This window comes from Pinus tabuliformis, chromosome 9 (genome assembly GCF_031772625.1).
Source record: "Pinus tabuliformis cultivar Carrire ecotype Pingquan chromosome 9, CPIR1, whole genome shotgun sequence".
Taxonomy (NCBI): domain Eukaryota; kingdom Viridiplantae; phylum Streptophyta; class Pinopsida; order Pinales; family Pinaceae; genus Pinus; species Pinus tabuliformis.
In genome coordinates, this window is record NC_142307.1 from 1,942,210,453 (window position 1) to 1,942,232,460 (window position 22,008).

The window sequence follows — 22,008 nt, forward strand, 5'->3', positions numbered from 1 at the left end:
GCACCCACCTTATATGTAAAAACATATAAATATTTTCAATACAACCAAATTAAAATCATATTTTTCCATTTAAAAATTATTAAATTGAAATTAAAAAAAATTACACCTAATAAACTTAAACAACAACCATAAAATTATATTATTATTATTATAAATATTTTATAACCTAACCAATAACCAAAAACATTATATAGTTACTTCTTTAGTGATGTGAAAATAAAAAAAATGTATTTATTGTTTTAATAACACCTAATAAACTTAAACAACAACCATAAAATTATATTATTATAAATATTTTCCAACCTAACCAAGAACCAAAAACATTATATAGCTACTTAACTAGTGATGTGAAAATAAAAAAATGTATTTACTGTTTTTCACTATGAAATTAGCATTTTTGAAAAAGGTAAAGCTTTACTTTTCTTTACAAAACCCCTCCCAACCCAAACTTCGTTTACGTTCTAGAACAAGAAGGAGGATCTGTTCGCTTTTCGCAGGGCGGGAGCGAAAACGAGATTGCAGAGATTTGCGAATTAGGGTTCACCAGTAGCAGACACTCGAACCCCACGATCGGTTCTTCAATCCATTGACGGCGCCAAGGTATGTTCCATTTTTAACTTCAATGGATTTCCACCCGCACATTCAGTCTTCCACACAGAGAGGAGTACACGCATTTCAGGTTTCTGGTTCAAAATCCAGTGTGTTTTTAGCAGCCACTCTTGTATGTTTAGGTTTTAATCTCTGTGCTGCAATCTGTTACTGTTTGCAGGGATGGCGCTGGCATTTGATGAGTACGGGAGGCCATTTATCATAATAAAGGAGCAGGAGCAGAAGACCCGAATCAGAGGCTTAGATGCTCAGAAGGCCAACATTGCGGCCGCCAGGTCCGTTGCGAGAATCCTCCGCACCTCACTCGGCCCCAAGGGAATGGACAAGATGCTCCAGAGCCCCGACGGCGATGTCACCATCAGTAAGCTTCTCTTCCATTTATTGAATCTCTATTTCTGGGTCGGTAAAACCCCTTAAAAATCTAAAAATCTGAAACTAAGTAGAATTTTTTTTAAAAAACTTATGATTCGTAAGTAGCAATTACTTTAAAAAATTTATAGGTTTTCCGAAAGGAGTGAAATAAGCAAATACTCTGCGATCTGCTTACTCTTCCTCACAAACGGTGAGGCCCGCCGAGCTAGATGCTCTACATACGACGCTGACTGCCTACGAAAGCTCCCGAATGGGTGAATGCGTTGAGATGTCACTAACATTGAGAGATAGACACTTTCCAGGGATCTACTTGGCGTAGAGGTACTTTTGGCGGGCTTTTCACTAACCAAGAAACTTCGTTTACAAATTATTTTGCTCAAAATAACACCAATTGCTCGATAGCAGAAGGTTCATAAAGAAATGGAAATAATAATTTTAAGAAGAATTTTGGAATAAAGAAATAAATTATATAAATGTCCACAAATGATGAAAGGACATTAGGTTAATGGGACTAAAACTATATATTGATGCTGGGGTGCTTAAAGGTATTCGCTGAAAAGGAGAGACTACAAATAAGATTTCAGATTTAACAGAATGACGAATGATAAAATAACAAAGGGGTGATTATCTCAATTGTTTGTAGCCAATGTTGTTGAGCATCTGGCTGGTTCTGGTTACGTGTTAGTAGGTAACCAGTTTAAATCCCCCAGATTTAGGTGCACTAGTCTATGTCAACAGTTTTACGAAGAATGCCATTCACAAATATGGAGAAGCATCTCTTGGATTTCCTTATCAGATTTTCAAGGGTTATAATAACAGATAAACCTGATACAATGAAGACGAGCATCTGGCTGGTTCTGGTTACGTGTTAGTAGGTAACCAGTTTAAATCCCCCAGATTTAGGTGCACTAGTCTATGTCAACAGTTTTACGAAGAATGCCATTCACAAATATGGAGAAGCATCTCTTGGATTTCCTTATCAGATTTTCAAGGGTTATAATAACAGATAAACCTGATACAATGAAGACGAGACTAATAGCAGAAGCCTAGAAAATAAATAAGTCCTAATTTATCTAAGCGTCAAAGGAGAGGTATGCAGGGCCATAAACCAGGATGGATTCTATCCTGGAAAACTTTATTGAAGCTCATCGGACTGCAAAGTTTGACGGGTTACGTGTGGAAGGGAGAACCCTGGTGATGGGTGTCTGTCTAGTGTCTACAAGATATAAGCTGAGAATTATAGCTTTTGTAAGATAGCATACCTAGATGGCCTTGTGGATTATCTGGATGATCTCAACTGTGCTTGGTAAGGGTGCTTCTGAATCACTGATCGTCTGTTATTTTTGCTCATGACTGGTGCATCTACCGGGTCATCGATGCTTCATCCAGCTGAAAAAATGATGCAATCAATCTAGTGGATCTGGGTCTGGAGGACTCATGCATGTCCTGCTCTTAGAGTATTTGGTTCGCTTTACTTTGTTCTTGAATAATGAACTCTGCTTTCACTGTTGTGGGGAGATTCTGGTCTTAATGGATTTTTTGTTGTCATTTCAAAATTTGTAGTGGAGATAGTGGATAAAAGCCATGCACTGCAACAATGCTCCCAGCCAGATAATTTCATTAAATTTTGGAATCTAATAAGAAATTTCGAAATCGAGTAATAGTTTGTGTGGGAAGCAAAGAAAGTGAGAAAAAAAATCTCTTAGCTTTGAGCTTCATTTATGTGTACTTTGTATAACGGCTACTTGGTTAACTTAGTAGGTCAGTCTTTATTATCTAAAATATGCATATTGAAGATTGGATATCACGGCAGTTTCTCCCTCTCATCGCCATTGTCAACATGGTCGTCAGTGAGCATCTCTACATGAACAGAGGATCTATTTGTCCTTTTAATGTTAACAAATTTATAGTTAATTATATAATAAATATTTTGATGTACATGTACATGAGGACTGATTGGCGCCGTGAGCAAATCCAGGCAAGGGTAGGGGGTTCAAGAATTTTAAGGAAGGTTGCCTCTTGTTCATAATTGTTGTGACAATTTTTCTGATTACTGGAGGTTCAAGAATTTCAAGGAAGGTTGCCTCTTGTTCATAATTGTTGTGACAATTTATCTGATTACCTTGACCTCCCTGATTTCAGCATACGTGTAACTAGGAATGGCTATAAACCATAGTAGCAAAATTTGAATCCGAATATGTATTCAAATACAACTCAGTATGGAAAATACCTAATAAAGAAATGCAGCATGGTTCCAATATGGAAATCTATATTTCTCAGTATGAAAATAAGCGTTTTGTTCCATATTTTAGAAGAATTTCATCCTCAGAACACACTAAAACCAGAAAAAGCAATTTATTCTTTGAAAATTTTGCAATGTAGTTTATTTTTAAGTGTTTTCTTACTGTTATTTTTATTTTTTTGAGGTTTTTGCTCTGTTTTTTTGGGGCTTATATGTTGATGGGTATCAAAGACATTATAAGGTAAGTGAACTGTTCTGTATCTGCATTGCAGTGAAAACATACTGAATTTTGTACTGTTGCCGAATTTCCATATAATAAAGAGCAATATGACCAAATCTTGCTACTATGCTATAAACTAGATTTCCAGCATTGAAATCCCCTTGTGTATTCAGCTATGGGTCCTGTGGGTCATCTCGACTCCCTCCATGATAGTCCTTAGAACATATTCAGGTTTGTATTTGTTCAATAGAAATGTAAGGAAACAAATATTCCTTTCAAAGGTGTAAGACTCTGTCACCAAGCAATATCTAATGTGCCTAAACATGGTTCTATCAACCCTATGGTTGTCTTGTGGTATTTTTTCTTGCTTCTCTGTTCTACACTACTTGGACACTCCATAACATTTTTCTACATTTTAATCATGCTAATTATAGAATGATTGTTAATTTTAGATAACAATGGTATGTTCTTATGCTTTAGAGCAATTTACGTCAATTTTCCTTATTAGCCCAATATAAATTTCCAGATTAGCAATCACATAAATATTGAGAGTATTTGCAGATAGAACATAAACAATAAGAATAAGACAAGTCAAGACAAGAGGGCACAATATTTGGCGAATGCTAGAGAAAAACCCCAATGTGGGGAAAACCCTTTGATCAAATCTTCTTATTATTCTTCAAAAGTTCAGCACAGAGAGAGAGAGAGAGAGAGTACATCATACAAAATTACTTGCCCAATCACTGTCAAAACAGTCCAGCCAAACAAAAGTTAACAAGATGTTGTAACCAGAAAGTTAATGCTAGTCAAACCAACAAAAATCTCCTCCAAATGAGCTCAGCCAAACCCAGTCAATTCGGCCTCATAATAAGATCTTCATCTTCCAAATTTAGTTGAGATTTAATTTCTACACAGCTCAGCTTCGTAGCTTCATTGAACAGCAATAGCAGAGCTGCTTGGTATGTTGTTACTGCCAAATCTATTACCGATGGCTCTTGGCTCTACACAGTTCATATGGCTCACGATGTATAAGACTTTGTTCCTCTGCATTATGTATAACATTAACACACAGGTCGACTGACACGTTCCTCTACAACAAAGTCAGTTTGACTGAATGGCATCAATCTGCATTGCTTCTCTGCGACATATTTTGGCATTGATGCATAGTTAATATGGAATCGATACTCCATATATATGTAATCTAACCAATAGCGTCAAAATGGCATCATCTTATATGACCATGGAAATAACTCCTAATGAAGACTGTAATCTTACAGAGACCAGCATAAATAAACATGTTGAGTTTAAGATACATAAGGCACCGTTGAGTATTTTTTAAGTGACAAGACACCATTGTTGAGAATTCGATGTTTATATGTAATCTAACCAATAGCATCAAATGGCATCATCTTATATGACCATGGAAAGAACCCCTAATGAAGACTGTAATCTTACAGAGACCAGCATAAATAAACTTGTTGAATTTAAGATCCACAAGGCACTGTTGAGTTTTTTTTTTAAGTTACAAGACACCATTGTTGACAATTCGCTGTTTAGATTCAAGTCTAGGGCATATAGTTGGCATAGTAAGAAAAGATATGTTGCTCCCTCAGAACTCACTAATACTTCTCACTGGCACTAGCTAGTAAGGTGACTATCAAGAAGTGAAAGGAACAAATCTCTATGATACCAAAGATCATCTGACTTCACTTCTAAGGAATGTCAGACTTTTGTTGTGTCTTCAATCTCCATAATAAGTCCAGGAGTATCCACCGATCTTCATTCTCTGAAGCATTGATCTATCTCATTGGTATAATTTCCTTTGCCTATCTTCAATATCATAATCAAGGAAGAGCATATGCATGGGCAGATTGTTCTGGCAGTCAGTGATATTGTTGACATCCACTGTCAATACTATTAGCATTTCAAAATCAAAACTATCTTCTACACTTGGGGTTTCAGACGAAGCAGGGTTTCAAATCATAACCAGTCTGAAAAACCATTGGAGTTGGGGGCTCTTTGACTAGGTTCTGAAAGTGCATGCTATTTGTAAGATTGGTGTAATGAAAGGAAGGGTAAAGAGGGTATAGCCAAAGTAATTGATAGGTTTCTGGTGGACACCAAAATTAGGCTATACCTACCTTCAGTGACAATGGAATTCACAACCACCAAACCCAAATTTTATATTTTTTAGGCACTAGCTGGAGTAGTGGATAAAACCACCACTCCTTTAGATCCAAATAATTTTAACTTCTATATCGATCCATCGCCACTTTATGTTATTTCCTTGTAGACGAAGGGATGGAACTCCCTGTCTGAAACATAAAACAAAATTTAAGGAACAGTAGCATGAGTCGAGCAGTGTTCTCTCCTCTGATGAGTTGTGGCACAAAAACCGTGCATTATCTAAGTCCCTCCTCTTTAAGGTAGAACTGGGTGACTGATTAGCTGACCTGGAAAACTTCTTCATCCTCTATTGCAAAACAGAGTATTTCTATGTTAGTCAGTCGAACTCACATGGAAAATCCAATCTGTGATATGTTTTATTTCTCTAAAATAAAACAAAATTAACCATATGTTGCATTACAGATTTGTTTTCGACTTGCATCTCAATCAGCGATATTAGGCTATATATCTCAATAAATTACTGTTTTCATTGTCACGTTCCAGGTACTCCTTTGAGATCAAGTCCTGAATTCTGGATTTTATTGCTTTAAGTTCGGGCTTGAATGTGCTTTGGAACTGTTCAACACACTCACTCAATAGTTGTTGCTGAGGTAAGATTTTTCTAGCCTTCATGATGAGAACTATTGTTGAATCTATTCAGAAATGTCTGTCTTCTTTTACATTTTCAATCACTCTATTCCTCTCATTTGCATTCATATCTGTAAGTGGAATCTTAATATTTTTCAACTTGTGCGAAAAGGGAGGATTGAATTCAAAATTATCACTTGTAGATATTGTTGCAGTGCTAGGTTCCTTTAGAAGAATCTCGATCTTGCCACATGAAACTAAATACAGAAGTTGAATAAGATCTTCATCTTCCAAATTTAGTTGAGATTTAATTTCTACACAGCTCATCTTCGTAGCTTCATTGAACAGCAGTAGCAGAGCTGCTTGGTATGTTGTTACTGCCAATTCTATTACCGATGGCTCTTGGCTCTACACAGTTCATATGGCTCACGATGTATAAGACTTTGTTCCTCTGCATTATGTATAACATTAACACATAGGTCGACTGGCACATTCTTATACAACAAAGTCAGTTTGAATGAATGGCATCAATCTACATTGCTTCTCTGCGACATATTTTGGCACTGATGCATAGTTAATATGGAATCGATACTCCATATATATGTAATCTAACCAATAGCATCAAATGGCGTCATCCTATATGACCATGGAAATAACTCCTAATGAAGACTGTAATCTTACAGAGACCAGCATAAATAAACATGTTGAGTTTAAGATCCATAAGGCACCGTTGAGTATTTTTTAAGTGATAAGACACCATTGTTGAGAATTCGATGTTTATATGTAATCTAACCAATAGCATCAAATGGCATCATCTTATATGACCATGGAAAGAACTCCTAATGAAGACTGTAATCTTACAGAGATCAGCATAAATAAACTTGTTGAATTTAAGATACACAAGGCACTGTTGAGTTTTTTTTTTAAGTGACAAGACACCATTGTTGACAATTCACTGTTTAGATTCAAGTCTAGGGCATATAGTTGGAATAGTAAGAAAATATATGTTGCTCCCTCAGAACTCACTGATACTTCTCACTGGCACTAGCTAGTAAGGTGCCTATGAAGAAGTGAAAGGAACAAATATCGATGATACCAAAGATCATCTGACTTCACTTCTAAGGAATGTCAGACTTTTACTGTGTCTTCAATCTCCATAACAAGTCCAGGAGTATCCACCGATCTTCATTCTCTGAAGCATTGATCTATCTCATTGGTATTACCTCCTTTGCCTATCTTCAATATCATAATCAAGGAAGAGTGTATGCATGGGCAGATTGTTCTGGCAGTCAGTGATATTGTTGACATCCACTGTCTGTACTATTAGCATTTCAAAATCAAAACTATCTTCTACACTTGGGGTTTCAGTCGAAGCAGGGTTTCAAATCATAACCCTGCAAAAAGTTTTGAATAACAGTAAGAAGATCTTCATCAAGTTTGAGCTTTATCTAGCAGCGGGGCTGCTCCATTTCAGTAGTATGAATGACTTGTTTCAAGTATGGTAGTAAGGATGACCAGGAAGAACAATCTGTACAGAATGGAGCTGAAGAGACACAAGAATTCAAAGTTGGAGAAAATATACAACTTGTGAAAGTAGACACAGTGGCTAGCAACCAGGAACCTTCTAACATGGGTGCTCCATTGAAGATGCCTATGCTTACAGAAGGCCTTGATATGTCTTCTTGCTTGAATTCTTTGTTTGGTACTGGACTTTAGTGATCCATTAGATAAGCCAAATCTTATGGAGAGTAATGATGCATTATTTTGTTCAGGTATTGATGATTCTCTTCCAGAAAATATCTCAGAGATTTAATTTAATTTCTACACAGCTCATCTTCGTAGCTTCATTGAACAGCAGTAGCAGAGCTGCTTGGTATGTTGTTACTGCCAATTCTATTACCGATGGCTCTTGGCTCTACACAGTTCATATGGCTCACGATGTATAAGACTTTGTTCCTCTGCAATATGTATAACATTAACACACAGGTTGACTGACACGTTCCTCTACAACAAAGTCGGTTTGAATGAATGGCATCAACCTACATTGCTTCTCTGCGACATATTTTGGCACTGATGCGAGGAGAGATACATTATAGAGCTACTTAGAGGGCTAGAGGTGGATTATTGTATAACACATATGCTAGGGAGTCACACCACAATCCAAGCTTTCTCTTTTAGTAGGCTTTAGTGTGTTACTGCTGTGGCATGCATTATGGCGATACCATCCCTACAGGAGCTATGGTCATTATTAGAAAGATTTCTGGTGAGCTTAGTATGCATTGATACAGTGGTTTTAGGAGATGGTTTATAAGGAGTGCAATGCAGATGTTGAGTGTAGAAACATACAGATCACATATGGAAATTTCATTATGGCTTTCTAGTGGGAGTGATTAGCTTGTTGGAGACCAGAACTTCAGATGCTACCGAATACAGAAAACACTCTGATTTTCTTTTTTGCCTGCCTTTCTCGAAACCTCGTTCTGGATAATCCACTCATCGGAGGTATGAAAGTGAAGGACTTGAAATACCAACCTTCATCTCCCAGATGCTGGGAACTTGGGAGAGAATGCTGGATGGTTTCAAGATCTCACTTCTGTGGAATATGGTTTCAATATTTTCATGCTGATCCTGAGACCCCGGGTGAGCAATCTGTCATTAGCAGATCCCAGTCTTTAAGCAGTTAGTCCTGTTTGGACACTAGGAGATCCCTCTTTAGCTCCTTTTACTGCTTTCATGAACCCCACCCATCTTAGTTACTGGTTCCTTAGCTCCTTTCGGTCGCAAGAGAGAGGATACGTTACGTAACGAGTCTTTATGTGCAAGATTGGTCAAGCGAGATTCTTATTCCCGGTCAAAAGATCTGAATTCCGGGATGAATGGGGAACTGGTATTAACGTCCTCCTTTTATATCTAATTTGGCCAGTAGGTGGAGCACCGGTGTGCTGGCTGATTGCTCCTGGAGCGGTAGGGCCCCTCACTTTCTTTTGTTCGGCTTTCCCAGGTGATTGGAAGATCTGGCCATAGCTATAGGAATAAGCTGGGGGCGCTCTTGCCAGCCATTGTGGATTCGGTAATTGCTTGCCATTGTGAAAAGGTTGGAAGAGCTCAAATAAGAATAGGGGTCGCCTAATAATAGTAAGTAGGGCGACGCACTAATCTGAACCTATGGATGGAATCAGCCCAATCTATCTATCCTGTTGGCCCCGATTGGAATCCTGTAGGAAAAAACTGGCTTAGTCAATCAATGCTTGAGCAGAAACATCCCTCATCTCGCCGCCCATCCGATCTAGGTCAGACCTCATCAAGGTGTCGAGCATCCATAAGGTAATCCGATCAATAAGCGAGAACGAGCGCATGAATGAACCCTTTATAAGTCAGGGGCCTGCCTGTCACTTCAAACATAAAATTGAGATTGATGTGCCTGGATGGATGATTTGGACTAGCTAGATGCTGGCCCACCTCCCCGCTGGCACTACTCCCGATATAGGGATTCGATCCAGCCAAAGCAGGTGCAGGGAAGAATCCAACCGGGCGATTAGTCTTTGTGTTATGAGCTTTCTTGGTGGAAACATGTACACTGGTCTATGTGCCTCACTGATTAGTAATGTTATACCATCCTGTAATAAAGAGACTAAAGATATGAAACCTACTCACTATCCATGGTACTTGTTGGCTCTCTCCCTCTTTCGCACTGATCTAGCCTCTAAGATATTTATAGAAATTTCTAAGATCTTTATAGATCTTTATATGAAACCAATTCTCAGACAGAGAAGAATGGATATCATGAAGAAAACCTAAATTTTATGGCTATAGAGGATGCAATTCCCAGAGGCCAGGCCAACAAGCCCTTCTGGGCTCATGGGGTTGACTTATTGGGATATTCTTTGGGGTCCAGGAGGCATGCCAATTTGCCATTTGAAGATCCTAATTCTCCTCGCCATTCGCAAATCGTTCGTCTGTGCTTATGCTCAGAGAGGACAGCTCAGCTTGAGAATGTAAGTTGATAATCTGTACTGATAGATTTATAGATAGTTTTGTAGCATTGCTGCAAGTCAATATCCAATACTGTGTACTGTTTGATTTAGTAGTGTCAGAGAAGTCATATGGGGAGGATAGGAATTATGTTATGCGGATATGAAGTCCATAAGGTTTATTTCCTAGTATCTAGGTCAATGAAGAGGATAGGAATTGTTCTGTAACTGTGGATAGGAAGTCCATAAGGTCTATAGCCTAGTGATAGCTAGGCCATAAAGTCTATTATCTTCCATGTTAATAGAGTTTATTGTCCACAAAGAGTTTATAGTCCATGAGGTCTTACATTTGTGCATTGTTAATGCCAGTAAATGCACACTAGGTTTTGTTCTCTACGTTATATCATTATAAATTAATGAACTATAAGTTCTATGATTTCATGAGTATCAATTTTGATGTTGATGGATTGCCATCACAGGTTTGCAAGACAGAAAGAACAACAATGTGTGGAGCTTTAACAGCAGCTGGGCTTAAAGCCACTTCCGTTCTCAAGGAGCTTGGCAATCGCTGGGAGCATTACTCTGTCATAACTCTGGTTGACTGCAGAAGCCTCGTTGGCAGCAGCCTATCTGATCATAGTGTTGGTAAGGTTTTGCCAATTCCATATTTGCACATTGCTTTATTTTATTTTGAATTACCACTGCTGCTTCAAAGTTTTGTCTAGTTTTCACAGTATGTTTTTGTATTTATTTACAGTTATCGGTTTCTGTAGGTTTAATTTATTTATGGCATGATTTCTTGCACTCTATGAACTGGGTTTTTCTAGTGTGAGCAGTCATGTTGTTCATGGTATATATGTTGTACAGATACACTTGTATTCAGTAAGAAAGCAATTGTGTGTGGTTCTATCAGCTACAAACAGTATTAGTATATCTCAATTTGTATACCCTTTATTTTTTTATTAATTTTCTTCTGATCAGTTGTGTGAATATTTGTATTGCTTCCCTTGACCCTTATTTTGGTTTCTTGTGGGCACGAAGGTTTCTACCATTCTGCTATTATGAATACCCATCATATCAATGAAACAGGGGACTTTTGGGAGCTGGCCAGACAATGCTCAAATGCACTTGATACATCTATGAGGAATCGAAAACATTTCACAGACATGAGTGATGTCAACTTCCTTATGTGCCAAGCAATTCAACATCCTTATTTAACTCCATCATCTTCACTTCGCACTTCACTTATTGTTGTATTTGAAGGTCCCATGGTGGACGAAATGGATGAATTGAAAAGGGCAATAGGTTTAGAGGATTATATGGGATGCTCTTCTGTTCATGGAGTAGGACCTTCTCTTGCAGTTTTTGATACAGTCAGAAATGGAGCTTTGGATTGTGCATGTGTATATCCCACATATTTGCATTCCAGAAAACAAATGCAAACTTTAATTAACTGTATGAAGAGTATCCTCATTGGTGCTGCTAAGCTCTGAGAGAAAGTGTCAGGTGCAGACCTTGACAGAAACCTGACTGTGCAAATGGGATAAAGGATATCATCTAGGAAAATCTTATGTAGCCATTGTTTTCGTTCATGCAAAGCAGTGTTTTTTTGTAGCACAGACTTTTATCATTAAATACTACCATATGATAAACAACGATCTTATCTATCAATTTGCAAGTATTGTTTATATTTTTCCCTCATATCTTTTCAGAGTGAGAATCCCAATTTCAATTTATTGAAAATAAAAATACACAAGTGTGGCCAAGCTCGGAATCCTATTGAGACAATAAGATGCAAGAGAATACACTGAGTCCTTATGTCCTTGGAGCACCTACTACATGAGAAAAAAAAAAAAAAAAATCACCTAGTTAATTCAAGGAAAATGATATAGCCTAAATCCAAAGAAATGCAGAGGTTCCATCTTTCCATAGGCGCATAATAATATTGTATGCATAAGAGATAACATATACATAACACAAATTTTCTCTGCTTTCTTTTATCTGTTGTCACCCAGATGGCCCTGGTTAGTTTTGTAGTCAAAAGTGGTCAAATCTTGTAGTCAATGGCTACAGAATTATTTGATGTTGTTGTCTGACATAAGGTTGTTTGCCTGTGCTGTAGTTGATCTATAAACTGAAGTATAACTAGAGGTGTTCTAGTTTTCAGCGGATATTTTATAGTATCTGAGAATTCATATGTATAGCACAAAGAAGTTCAATGCAATTCTTCACTATTAAGAAATATGTTAATAGATAGTAACCTTGTTTTCCTATTAGTGAACAAACATTTACATTCAGTCGGTATACATATTACAGGATTTCAAAACAAAAGGCTCAGAGTCTTTATAGAAATTTCACATATGGAAATTTCATTATGGCTTTCTAGTGGGAGTGATTAGCTTGTTGGAGACCAGAACTTCAGATGCTACCGAATACAAAAAACACTCTGATTTTCTTTTTTGCCTGCCTTTCTCGAAACCTCGTTCTGGATAATCCACTCATCGGAGGTATGAAAGTGAAGGACTTGAAATACCAACCTTCATCTCCCAGATGCTGGGAACTTGGGAGAGAATGCTGGATGGTTTCAAGATCTCACTTCTGTGGAATATGGTTTCAATATTTTCATGCTGATCCTGAGACCCCGGGTGAGCAATCTGTCATTAGCAGATCCCAGTCTTTAAGCAGTTAGTCCTGTTTGGACACTAGGAGATCCCTCTTTAGCTCCTTTTACTGCTTTCTTGAACCCCACCCATCTACTCCTGAACCTGGACCACCTGTAACTCTTGCTACTGATCTTTAGTCAAATCCATGAAGGGAGCATGCCAGGAAAGCATTTTTATTGTTGATGGCATAACTGCTGCAGGTCCAATTAGAGAAAAATTGTTTGATATGGACAGCAACAGAAAACATGAGGGATTCATTGACCCTGCCAAAATTGAGGGAAACAATGGCCAGGAAGCTGGAGAGAACCAAAATTTCGAAGTTGGAGAAAATATACAGATTGTGGTGAGCAAGTAGGAACCTTCCCAACTGGATACTCCGTTGAGGATCCATGAGGTTACGCCGGGATATAATATATCAACCTGTTTAAGCACCTTATTTGGCCTGGACTCTAGTATTCGATCCAAAAATTCATAACTTAGAAAAAGTTACAATATATCCCATTGTTTAAGTATGAATGAATCTCTTCTAGAAGACACAAAGAAAAGTCGGCAATGAGAGCATTCAGGTATTGAATTTTTCATTAAACATTATTTAGAATGTATTAATACTTATAAGTATCTTAAACATGTATTTGTGTGAAAATAAATTGAATTGGTTTATGTTTAAGGACAAGGCATCCAAGGCGAGGTTAACCAAGACAAAAGTCACTCATCGTAGTGGCCAGAAAGGTTTAAAAGCACTGATAACAACCTTTGTAAGTGTATTAAACATGTGATATTTTTTTAATAAATTTTGTACTAGAAGAAAGTCATTGTTATCTAATTTCTCCCTATTTACTGATTGATAGGAACTAAAATATGGAAGACCTCCAAATCATTTGGAAAAGGAGGTGCTGCAGGAAAAGAGATGGGTTGAATTTGTTGTTTGGATGGACTCCATGGTATGTAATCTTAGTTGGATTTCCAATATACTTTTAAACCATATTTTCATTTTATTTTTTAGTACTATTAGATATTATATCTTACTTCATTTTATGGTTAACATTGTATAACAAAAACATGCGTTGTGTTATGTAATTAATACTAACATGTAATATTGATTTTTTTTGTCAGAATGCTATAGGTAATGATTGCCAAGACGATGATCCAAATTATGTTCAACATATATCAGGAGATGATGAGGATGAGGATGAGGATGATGGTGGTGAAGGAGGAGATGATGATGATAGTTGCGGTGTTGGTGATGATGTGGATCAGAGTAATGAGGATGGGCAAGATGATCATGAGGATGATCTTGGTGGTGGTAGCTAGGCATGCACATGCATTGTTTTTTATGAAGAAATTATTGTGTAGAATGACATTGTTATGTTTAGATGGGTGTTGTGAATTTACCCTATATCAATGAGACATTTTGATTTTGTAATCATACGATGAGTTTGATTTATGTATGTTGTTAATTTATCGTAGAATAACGATATTCATGAAATATTTTGATTTGTTAATCATATTTGAATTTTACTTGTTTTGATTAAAAATAATACTGATTTTATTAGTATTATGTTGCTATTTTATACATGTTTTGAAAGTTGTTAATAACACATTGTTATTTTTTTGGATGGATGTTGTCAATTTCTCTTAAATTTCTTTACAAATGATTTTGAATTGTGATATCTGCTTTAATGATATTTAGAAACTATCATATATTTCACTATGAATCTATAAAGGGGGTCATATATGTAAAGAAAAATATACTCTATATAAGAAGTCAAATGCGGATGTAACCATGGATGCAAAATTGAAAGTAAAATTGGATGTTAAACTAGGAATTAATACAAAATGCAGACAATTGACATACAAAGTGTTTTAAATTAGAAGTGAAAAATTGTGCAATAGTTGACACAAAGAAGGGAACAAAACATGGCATACAAAAGGATATCAAATTGGGCAAAAACAAGGACACATAAATGGGCACCAAATTAGATGCAAAAAAAGACAACAACTAGATGTAAAATAAGATGCAAAGTTGAGCGTTAAAAAAAAGCAAAAAACGTTACAAATTAATATGCCAAATGATGATGCAAATAATGGTGTAAATTTGGGATGCAAACTTGGGTGCAAAAAAGGAAAAAAAAAAAAGATGTAAGAAAAGACATAAAACAAGATGCAAAATGGGGCTGAAAAAAGGTGAAACCAAGGATGCCATATTGGATGTAAAAAATGATTCCTAATCACATGCAAATTTAGGCTCGAACTCAGACACAAAATTATATGCAAATGTGGACACAAAATGAGGCAAAAAAAGATGCAAATTTGGATGGTGAAAACGATGTAAAACTAGACAGCAAAAAAATGCAAAATTGGATGAAAAAGTCGGTGTAAATAATGGTGCAACATTGGACACAAGTAGACACAAAAAAATGGTGCAAAAAGGGGCATAAAATAGCTTAAAATTGGATGCAAAACTTGGTGCAAAAACAAATACAAAAGTAGACGTAAAAAATGGCTCTAAATTGAATGTACCATTAGACACAAAATAAGATGCAAAGGTGGACACAACACATGACTCAACATAAGATGCAAATATAAATGCAAATTTGGATGCTCAAAATGATGTAACATTAGATGCAAGAGATGGTGTTAAAAATGATGCAAAATTGGATGAAACAAATGACGCAAAATATGGTGCAAAATGAGATGGGAAAAATGGAGACAAATCAAACATAAATGTGGATGTAAAAAATGGTCCAAAAAAAGATGCAAAAATGGGCACAAAAATGGATGCAAAATTTGGTGCTAAATCAAATTCAACACATGGTGCAAAGATAGGCACCAAAGCTGGTGCAAAAATAGAAGCAAAAACTAGTGTAAGACTAGATACAAAACCTGGCGTAAGACTAGATGCAAAAACTGACACAAAATGGATGCATAAAAAGACGTTAAATTGGATTCAAAATACAGTGTAAACTTGATGCAAATGATGGTGCAAAAATGGAAGCAAAGAATGACACAAAATAGGAAGCAAAAGAGAATGAAAAATAGATGCAAAAAATGACACAAAACTAGAAGCAAAACCTGTCATAAAATAAGATGCAAATCTTGGTTCAAAATTTGACGCAAAAAATGATGCATAGTTTGGTGTAAAAAATGATGCAAAATCTAGCGTGAAAAAGGATGCAAAATCAGGTGCAAAAAAGGACGCTTTAAAAATTGTACAATAGAGCCAGATTTAGCGCCAGGTTGCTCATCACAATTACAAAAAAAATGCACTAAAATCTGGCGCTAAATCTGGCGCAAATCGCTGGTTTTGTTGTAGTGTATGTTGTAGAGTTTGACTCTTCCTCCTTTAGCTTAAACTCTATATTCTTAGGTTCCTTTGGTAGGAATTCATGTTTAATAACATATTTCACCTCTCTAAACACCACATCTCGGTTGTACAAAACCTTCATTGTTTCTGGGTTCCAAATCTTATAACCTTTTAAACCATCCTTATACCCAATAAATATGCACCTTTCAGATTTACTATCCAACTTGGTTCTTTTATCCTTTGAAACATGTACATATGCATCAAACCAAATACTCTTAAATGTGAAAGAGAGGGTTTCTTACCAGTCCATACCTCTTGTGGAGACCTATCATGCAATGCTGATGAAGGTGATCTATTGACCATATAACATGCAGTCTCCACCACCTTTGCCCAGAATTCTTGTCCTAACTTGGCACCACTAAGCATGTTTCTTGCCATTTACATCAACGTCTTGTTCATACTTTCTGTAAATTCATTTTCCAGAGGTTTGTATGGATTATTCTTTTGTCATACTATACCACACTTCTTACAGAACTCTTCAAATTCTTTCTTGCAGAACTCTCCACCATTATCTGTCCTCAACACCTTTATCTTCTTCTTTGTCTAGTTTTCCACCAGAGCCTTAAATTCTTTGAACCTGTCAAAGACTTTAGATTTATTCCTGAGGAAATATATCTATGTATTCCTTGAGAATTCATCTATAAATGATACATAGTACACATACTTACCCAGTGATGGAAACGACACAGGTCCAAACACATCACTATGCACAAGCTCTAATATCCCTTTTGCCTTCTTAGCACTAGATGGGAAACTCACCCAATTTTTTTTCCCATATACACAATGTTCACAGATATAGAAATCCAAAGAGAAATTAGACATACCTTATACCATACCATTATCATGAAGTATTTGAAGGCCCTTCTCTCCAATATGTCGAAGCCTTTGATGCTATAGCATGGCATTTTCTCCAGAGACCACAAGGTTTTCTGCTCCACTTTCAAGAACCGCATAACTATTGCACCCATAAAAAACAGTGCTACCCAGAAGCTTGTACAAAATTCCAATCCGAACAACCCACATCAATACTAGCACTCCTCGAACCATCTTGCAGGTATCTTTCTCGAACACTGTTTTTACACCTGCATCATCCATCTTTCTTATAGAAATCAGATTTCTAGCCAATGCAGGAATATGCAGAACACTCAGAAGTGTTCTAATACTTCCACCTTGCAACTTCATCTTGACTTTTTCGTGTCTGGTAACTCTTTCCTTCCTATCACCCCCTAATAAGACATCACCACCATCATATTTCTCATACTCACAAAACCACTCCCTATGGGGAGTGAAGTGAAAGGATGCACCTGATTCAATAAACCATACCTCATGATCTACATGTGTACTTGAAGAAAAAGGAAATTACACATCCCCACCTTCATTTGAGGTATTTTTCACCTCTATAGAAGGAGCATCATCAAATCCATTTCCTTTCTTAAGAGCTTTAGATCTATAATCCGTTTTGAAGTGCCCTTCCTTTCCAAATTTCCATCACACCTTTTCAGGTTTTCTTGGAGATTTAGATCTCCCTTTAGATGAAGATCTCCCACTTGAGGACTTATTTTTGTTTCTATTATGGCATCATCCTCATAAAAACAAGGCATCACCATTCTAAAACGCCATATTTTTCCATCTCATCTCCTTTGACAAAAAGGATGATACTATTTCATCAAACTACAAGGTAGTTGTATTGCTACCTATTTCAACAACCAGACTATCCCATGAATCCAGTAGAGAACACAACAAATTGATGCACTTATCTTCAACTGAAATTTTAATATCAACAAATAACAACTGACTTACCACAGTGTTGAAGGCATTCAGATGCTCTATCACCAAGTCTCCATCCTTCATCCTCAGGTTATACAATTTTTTTCGTAGGAATAGTTTATTCACCAAAGACTTAGATTGGTACAAATTCCCTAACTTCTCCCATAAATCCTTCTCCAAAGCTTCCCCTGATACATTTAACAATATTGAATTAGAGATACACAATCATATTGTGCTCTTTGCTTTCCAATCCAACTTCTTCCAGTCTTCATCGGACATTGTCATTGGTTTAGTACCCAGATCTACCACGATCCACTAATATTTATCCACTAGCAGATCCTCTGTCTTGATTTTCCACAGCTCAAAACTCTGACCATTAAATTTCTCAATCTCTATCTTCCAACTGCTCTCCATCTTATTTTTCTAGATAGCTTGTAATAGGATGAACTATATTATTTATTCTTAAATCCATATTTATCTCTCTTCTTCCATGTTATTTGGGGCTCCATATTGTGCTTGGGCTAGTCATAGATATATTTAGCCTTCTTGATGGTGTCATCAAGTGTTTTTGGCTCCACAAACTCAATGTGATTTTGATAAGAATTTGGTAGTCCATTGTGAAAGCATTGTATCTTCACTTTCCCGCACTTGATATAAGGCACATACCTTAGGAATTCTACAAATTTATTTTTTTAAGCATCCATCGTACGTTGTCCCAATCTATGTTCATGGAGCTCTCTAATATTTCCATTATAATACCTTTTATATATGTAGTTTTCTACCATCACCTACTTACTACCTACTTTATCTTAGCATTTTTACTTCTTTATTTGGGTGCACTTAGACTGGCAAACCCTTATCAATCTTTCTTTTCTTTTACATGGTAATTCCTATCTAAGTCTACACTTATTATAGCCAAGGGTTCAGATTAAACTGTTGAGCTCCTTTTTTCACTCTACCTATCTACTTATCTGCCAAGATTACACTGTTTGACCAGATCTTTATTCTCTATTTCTACAACATGAAATTGAAAATATGAACTAGCCAAGTTTAAACTGTTTGACTATATTATTCATGAATTGTGGCATAAGTGACAAAACTGCACATAATTTTTATTGTACAAAAGTAAAAGAGTAGTGGCATTTAGACTTGCACACTTTCTTGGTATTTCTTTTTGTTGGGGTTCATTTTCTTTCATTTTTTTAACCATCTTTTATTATTTTCACCCTTTGGTTTTTCTTTTAGGGTAGAGCCTCTTTACATTTTTTAAATTTTTTCATTTTTTACAAACATGGAAAACCTTTGCAACAAGTAAAGGTACGAACATATTACATAGCTCATCAAGTCAATCATGATATATGACACCTATTGGTATAGGGGCATCACAGTGGCTCCACTTGGGGATGGCTTTCCCTGGTGGAAATTCAAGAATAGTATATCAGAGGCCTTTGAATGACTTTGACTGTGCTCTGCAATCTTCTTCTGCTTGCTGCTTTATTATATGTATGACAGTAATGCTTCTGGAGCTTAGGGCCTTCTCTTCGGGCTTCAACTCCAAAATTACCATCCAATCAACACCAAACCTTTATTCTCCCTTCTTGAATCCCACTTGAGCACCTTGTCACTTAGGTAGGAATATTCAGCCTTGGTCTTTTTATTAAAAATCTTCTTAACCTTTTCTTGCACACTAGAGATCTAACCTAAAACTAAAAGGTGCTGCAACCTTCAAACCAAATTAGTAAATCATCAAGATCTTAGAGCCTTTTGATTGGATTCAAATCTTTAAGGATTTATTTCATAATCTACTAAAAATTGAATTAAATCAAACTGAAATCCTACCTACTTACTCTAATCATCTTTCTGACTGCTGGTTAGGTAAAATTAAACAACCAATGCAACCACTCAAGTAGTATATATGTTGATGGATTTTGCTGCTTGGGCTTATTGGTGGTTAAAATTGGGATATTGAAATCAAATATAGCTTTGTTAACCTTTGAGAAGATAAGGAAATTCTTGATTTCCTTTTTGACTCTAGAAACTGTACAAAAGGATCTTGTAAAATATGTACACTATTTTTGAACTAATTCAAACAACTATGTAATTGTTCTGGATAGCCTCCATGCCATGAAACTAAAATGTCACTTTTACCTTTACCACCCTGCAGACTTTCAGTTGAGCATTGTGATGATACTTCTATTGATTGAAATGTCTGGCTGGTGAAACCATTATCATCTTGATTTTGACTCTCATAGTTTGTTAATGGAGAAAAATTATGGTTGCATTCATTATCAAATTCATCAGTTATGGGATCATGAAAAACTTGGAAGGATTGTTGCAACTTATTACATATAGGTTTGACTGGAACTTCATAGTTTCTACAAGCTGCTCACCCTTTTCTTTAGAGATTTTATACCACATTCCCTTTAAAAACTGAAATGATTCAAAATAAAGAGGCAAAGAAGCTTCACTTATTTCCAAATTTTTTGCATTTTCTTCCTCACTTTAATAGCTGAAATGAACAAGCTGATCACTATTCTCAAGTTGGTGAAACTGGATTTCCTTATTCCCAAAACTAGCCTCCGATTGCTCTGTAAAGTTAGTTTGGATTTGAAGAACATAATTATCATCATACTGATCACATTTGGGAAAATCATCAAAAGAAGTAATGTCATCAAACACACACATTAGATCAGGAGATTTCTTCTCCACATAATGCTTTATAAATCTATCTTCTGATCTATGGTAGTTGGAATTAGCAGGAATTTGTTCATGATTCTTAATCTCTTCTTGTACTGATGGCTGCAATATATTGACCAAAGGATAATGGTAATCCTACCATATAAGATCTTCTAGATGATTTGTACCAGGAAAACAAACCTCATTCCAAACTGCTGCTTGATTTAAGTGATTGGCCAATTGTTTCTCCTGCTTATTATCCATTGTAACCAAGTGCTTTGAATACTCTTGATCTTCATCAAATATAACATCCTTATCACATACAACAGGAAAATCCTTATCATTATCTTTGTCATATAGAAACTTGCAAGGGAGTTGCAAACTCTCATTAATTTTAGATGGAAGATCATGATCTATCAAGGTATGTTGTCTTATCTCATTTATATGCAAGGAAAGGAAATTTGTGACATGGTTTTCATCAAATAAATTTGACTAGTCTTTAATTTCTGAAGAAACCACTACTTGCTGAAGATGGTCTTGTGGTTCAATACTTTTAAGCTCTATCGCCTCTACCTCCAGATCTCTAGACTGTTGTTGGTTTTCAATGCTGTTTTCTATTTGAGCAAGTTTAGAGAACTAAATTTTTTCTTTATTCTGATCAGTTTGTTGTGCTGCAAGAATTGTTTCCTGTGGGGAAAATTCATGGGCCTCTGAACAACATACATCATCTCTTTCTTTCTGAGGGGAATAATTCAGGCAAGGCTTCCACTTTTTGAAAAGATTCTAAAACCTCTAATATTTCATGATCCATGAATTGATCATCATCATCATAGTAATTTTCAAGATATTGAATAAAACTTTCAAAATTGTCAGAGCAGTCTTGGATTAGCAATAGAGATGAATAACTTTCCTTGTATTTGTCATGAAATACAACATGAAAATGCTTTAAAGAACATATGTTAGAGGCTGGTAGATTTTCATACCAAGATCTAGCTTTTTCTTCTAAAGTTACCATAAATATTTTCATAAGACAATCTTCATGGAATTTGAATTTAAACTTTCGAATGTGCATATGAAATTTTAATAAATGTAAAGCAACGCCATCTCCTATTTCATCTTTAAGCAATGGAAGACTTTTTGAACAATTAAAGTTGGGAAAAGGATTTGGAAAACCTATAATCTTTGACCTATGCAAAGGAGCATACCTACATTGATTTATTAAATTCATCTTGAAAACACTCGATGCTAAAATTGGGTCACCATAGGTTCTCAACAACTCTGGATTATTTTAGTAGTGGAGTCTTGAGTGTTTGAGGCTTCTTGATTAGAAAGTGATCATCATATGTTTCAAAAGGATGATATATATTTAC

General features: G+C 36.1%; 1 protein-coding gene across 7 annotated transcripts; it reads left to right on the plus strand.

The window, feature by feature from the left end:
• Positions 1–445: 445 nt before the first annotated feature.
• Positions 446–14,257, plus strand: LOC149156742 (uncharacterized). 7 transcript variants are annotated; one of them, XM_089438507.1, is made up of 4 exons: positions 446–600; positions 770–1,008; positions 10,648–10,813; positions 11,210–13,548. In XM_089438507.1, the coding sequence occupies exons 2-4, from the start codon at positions 772–774 to the stop codon at positions 11,659–11,661; spliced, it is 855 nt and encodes a 284-aa protein (XP_089294633.1). In that variant the 5' UTR covers positions 446–600; positions 770–771; the 3' UTR covers positions 11,662–13,548. The 7 variants fall into 7 exon arrangements, with proteins under 7 accessions (XP_089294633.1, XP_089294639.1, XP_089294632.1 ...); XM_089438513.1 differs by having other exon boundaries at positions 465–679; positions 13,500–13,587; XM_089438506.1 differs by having other exon boundaries at positions 467–679.
• Positions 14,258–22,008: the final 7,751 nt, after the last annotated feature.